The 4,636-nt window shown below is 37.8% G+C and overlaps 1 protein-coding gene across 1 annotated transcript; it reads right to left on the bottom strand.

Annotated features, from left to right (window-relative positions):
• Positions 1–1,499: 1,499 nt before the first annotated feature.
• On the bottom strand, positions 1,500–2,757 carry LOC133100718 (protein lin-7 homolog A-like). Its single transcript, XM_061205112.1, has 2 exons — positions 2,549–2,757; positions 1,500–2,471 (listed from the first exon to the last, which is right to left on the bottom strand). The coding sequence occupies exons 1-2, from the start codon at positions 2,606–2,608 to the stop codon at positions 2,043–2,045; spliced, it is 489 nt and encodes a 162-aa protein (XP_061061095.1). The 5' UTR covers positions 2,609–2,757; the 3' UTR covers positions 1,500–2,042.
• Between the last annotated feature and the right edge of the window lie 1,879 nt (positions 2,758–4,636).

Consider the following 4,636-nt stretch of genomic DNA (forward strand, 5'->3'; position numbering starts at 1 on the left):
TCCCTAAATTGCATTTATGGCGTCATTTCAGAGCAAGTGAAAATCATGTACAGTCTGGTCACTTTGAAAGTGTAAATGTCCGTATCTGAACTCTTCCTTCCCTATTAGGAGTAGAAGGTTGTACCATGTGTTATTCAAAGAGTAATTTTCCTTGGATGTGTAATAAGGCCTCAGCTCAGATTTGACCTCTAACCTGAATGTTATAAGCTATCAGTTATCTATGATGGAAGCACACCAACAACAAAAAAAATTTTAAGTGTTATAGGCTTGCTAAAATCTTAGTATAGAACCAAAGCAGCCAAACGCTATCAGTATGGAAGGCTGCGAAAACCTTAGAATTCAACTCCCTAGTCATTTTTTTTTTTTTTTTTTTTTTAGTTCCAATTGGTTTTATTTTCAAGAACACAGTTCCTAAACTGAGCTTCATAAATTTCTAATTTGAGGGACTCTCTGAAATGTGAAATTTATTGTCTCTTGGGGAATCAGTTTCTTCATTTGAGAAAAGGGACTATTCACATATTTGCCTCAAGTTTTAATGATCTCTCTAGAATGTTTCAACTGGACATTTATTCTTTCTTCAGGTACATTTGTGTGGCTAAGGTATTTAAGTGCCCAAATAATTATTGCTTCCTGCTAATTCCATAAAGTAAAATCAGACTTATGTGCCTAGATTCACCATAAGTTAAAAGTTATGATCAGTATAGATGATTCTAACAGATCGTTTTACAGTAAATGATACTTTCTCAAAGATGATATCTCACTATTTACCTACATGAATATGTGTAATGAAGTAGGTATATTTTTACCCTAGAAGCAGCAATATCTTTTCATTCACAATATTAATATCTCTGGTTTCCATATGCCTAATTTTAAGAGGAATAATACTTGTGATCTTATATTGCCAAACATATCCAGTTTATACTTGGGAAAAATGATCTAGATTTTGTATGACATATATTTGTATATATATATATGCACATCCATAATTTAGTTTTGTAAAGCCCTAAGCTTTAAAATATCAAACAGACTTCTATGACAGCACATCAGTGTAGGTAAAAAGAGTTTAGATTTCTCCAGATTATCAATCAAAAATATAAAATTAACAAAAAATATTGAGAGCAGGGTTATATATAAATATCATACAAGGATCAGTTCATGAAGCTGGGTCCTTTGCTAGTATTCTCTTACCAGATTCATAACACTTGGTAAGAAAAGACCTAAGTTTGTAACAAATACACTCTGATAATATATATTTTGTGGAATAAAAGACATTATATTCTGTTAGAATTAATAAGAATAGATACAAGCAAGACTTAAATTAAAAAACAAAAACAAAAAACAGTACTAGAGTTCTCTATCCTTGCTTTTAACTAACTAAAAGTTGAGCTGAAATTGCCCACTCTATTAATGCATAATAAAATTCATGGAAACAGAAAATAAAAAGCCAAATGCTTCTAGAACCTGAATTGAGTATAAATATAGTATAATAACTTGCCATTTTCAAGAGGGGAACAGAGGTTGAGTTTGCAATTAACTGGAATTCTAATTCAGACACCTCAGCAATACAGACGTGGAACAGGTCCGGGTGAGGGGCAATGTGTAGGTTTCTTTTGAGTGGCGACAACCTTGAACTGATGCAGTTTGAACTATAGCCTAATGAGGGATTTGTTAATCTCTGGAAAAGCTATAGACCCAAGATTCACTTAACCCTGGCCCTGGTGATTTATCTGAAAGTCATGGACTTTATTCTTCTTATACTGTTTCAGTCTGCAGACTGGAAAACCTCTCCCTTTACACACTGAGAATTCCCACTGCAGTGAATGGAAGGTCTGTGTGTGTAAAAAGCACGTGAGCAGCGGGGGTTCAGCCCCAGAGAAAGAAGGTGTCGAGTTGCCTTGGTAAAGAATTTATACACCACGTGTTCACAGTTTCTTGACAGGTATAATTATCAGTGTTGTCTTTTCCTTTACTATGTGCTGGGATTCTGAAGCACGGTTTCAAACTTGTGACTATTGGGTGTTTGATCAAGTAGCTTCAAGGACCTATGACATGTGGTTTTGCTGTGTTTGTTGCTGCCGCTGCTGTTGCTGTTGTTGAATTAGCAGTTGTTGCTGCTGCCGACGCCGGGCTGTCCGTAGCTTTTCAAAGCAAGCCTCCATTTCTTCCAAGACTTTCGGGGTGTATCGGACCACCAGCTTGACGCTGTCCTTAGCAGCCTTGAGTAGTTCCACAGCTTTCTCATGGTGTTCTCCTTCCACACTCACTCCATTCACTGATAGTAGCTGGTCTCCTCGCTTGAGGCCTCCGTGTCTTTCGGCCACCCCTCCAGGAATGATGCGAGAGATATAAATGGGGGAATTTTGCTCCTTTCCTCCCATCACATTAAAACCAAGGCCTTCATCTGTTTTTGGCAGCTCGACTACCCGAGGGTGGGAGTGGCCTTCACTAGCTGCAAAAGCTGCAACTGTTGCCTGGGAAGTAGTACTGGTTCTAGACTCTGGGCTGCCACTGATGTCTAAATTCTCTTACAGTGTACACACGAGAATACCTTTGCTGTGGCCCTGGCACGGAATTCAGGACAGCCATTAACAGTTATCGTTTCATGCATATATTGATACACCTCTCGAATAGCAGTACAAAACTCACTCTGGAGCACTTTTTTGAGGGATTGTAGCTTGTGCACTGGTACTTCTCCAGATTCCTGCAGTTTTTCCAGTAATTCAATTGCTCTGGCAACATCTGCCGCGGTGGATGCGCTGCGGTGGCAGTCCCCAGGCTGGGACAACTGAACTGCCCCTCAAACAGATGGGCACCATCTTCGGAACCCCGGACGGAAGCGAAACCCCTCTAGGGTGTTCCGGGTCCCACCAGCCCGGTGGAGGGCGAGGCCTGGCGTCCCAGGGAATCACCCCTAGTCATTTTTAACTTGAACAAGTCTTATGCTTTGTCTCTAAAAGTAATAAGTTGTGTTTTCCAATTCAGGAAATGCTTTTTAATTATTAATTTTTGTACCCTTTGATATTTGAATTTCTCCATGACATATTCTGATACATATTTAGTTTCCAGGGGATTTGGTACAGGAGCAAAAGGTGCCTTAGAATGACAACATTCAATCTATAGTCCATTTAACCTTTTTTTTTTTTTTTCCATTTAACCTTTGCATGGCTACCATTGAACAAGTCAGTGTTCTTAGAGTTTAACCAAAAAACAAACAAACAAACCAAAAACCCTAGCTAAAGGACTCTCTAATCTGGGGACCACAAAAACTTGCGAACATTTTTCCACTTAAGCTTCAGCTTCAACTTGTTAATAATAAAGGTGTGTCTTCCTTCAGTTTAAGTTGAATAAACTGCTGTATAGTGCCATCCACAAGATTCCTTGGACACACGTGCTACTGTTGGCAATGTAGGGGCTGCACTATATTTAAGTAAGTGGTACCTCCATTTGCCACACAGTTTAACTCCAGGGATGAATTTTAGCCTCTCTTCATTTTTATTGTATTCATTTTAAATAGATGGGTTTTTTACAAGTTACAAAGCAGCAAAACACATTTCATATCTTCTCTGTTACAGATTCCAAATTAAGCAGATCCTAATTAATTGGGTTATATTATAGAACAACAGCCTTTCACTTTAATGTCAAAAGGCTTTTGTGATCTCTATTCACTTCCTCTTAAAGTAAGACTGAGCAAAATATTTTCTTGACATTTCTGAGAATTTCAGTTTCAGTTTCAAAGGATTATTTATTCCTTTAATCTTCCAATGTGAAAAAGTAAAGAATATTTACTTTTTTTAGTCTCATTTTTAGAGGCGCTAACATTCAACTAGGTAAACTTAGTAAGTGATAGCTATTAATGTTCTCTTTTGTCTTCTAGACAGAAAATCAAAGCTATTTAAAGGATGTGTTTAAAATCAATATATGTCCACAAGTTAACATTAATGTTTACAAACACTTTCTGTGATCATCATGTCTTATTTGGGTGTATGGTGTATTGTCTTTGTTTATCTATATCTACCTCAAAAGATATGGAGCTAGATATAAATAGATGAGAGAGGTATACTGTGTTTCCATATGGTCTGAATAAAAGTGTATGATTAGTCACTAGGCTAAGCTGCAGTGTTCCAAGGTACACAAATAGTTCTCTGTGTTACTCCTTCATTTTCAGTGCTTGCCACGATAGCCAAATTAAACTGTGATGTGATAGTCATCCAAATATGTAATTCTAAAACCATGATTATAGGATCATTTCTTTATTTCTATGAGATTTACCTAGAGTAAATCTCTGTTTAATGTTCAGAGTTCTATAGCAGTTCACTTCTAAATGTTCAGAGCAGGAGCTATACCTTCTAGGATGTGCAAATAATCAAGTCCTAGCAACACTATAAAATATAATCCATATTATGAATTGAACAGAATGAGCCCTCAGATCTGATTGCCTAAGGCTCAAATGTTAATGCTCCTGACACACCTTATACATATTAGCAAATTGAAATGGCATTAAAAGAAGAGAACGAACTGTGGTCCCCACCTCAGCATCACTTCACCAGCCTTCCTATCCCTGCCCGCTGGAGAGGGGAGCTTCTGTTCTGCAGACGTGGGAGTCGGGGGAGGCTGCAGAGCTTCACCTCCTGTCAGT

The sequence above is a fragment of the Eubalaena glacialis genome, chromosome 11 (genome assembly GCF_028564815.1).
Source record: "Eubalaena glacialis isolate mEubGla1 chromosome 11, mEubGla1.1.hap2.+ XY, whole genome shotgun sequence".
Taxonomy (NCBI): Eukaryota; Metazoa; Chordata; class Mammalia; order Artiodactyla; family Balaenidae; genus Eubalaena; species Eubalaena glacialis.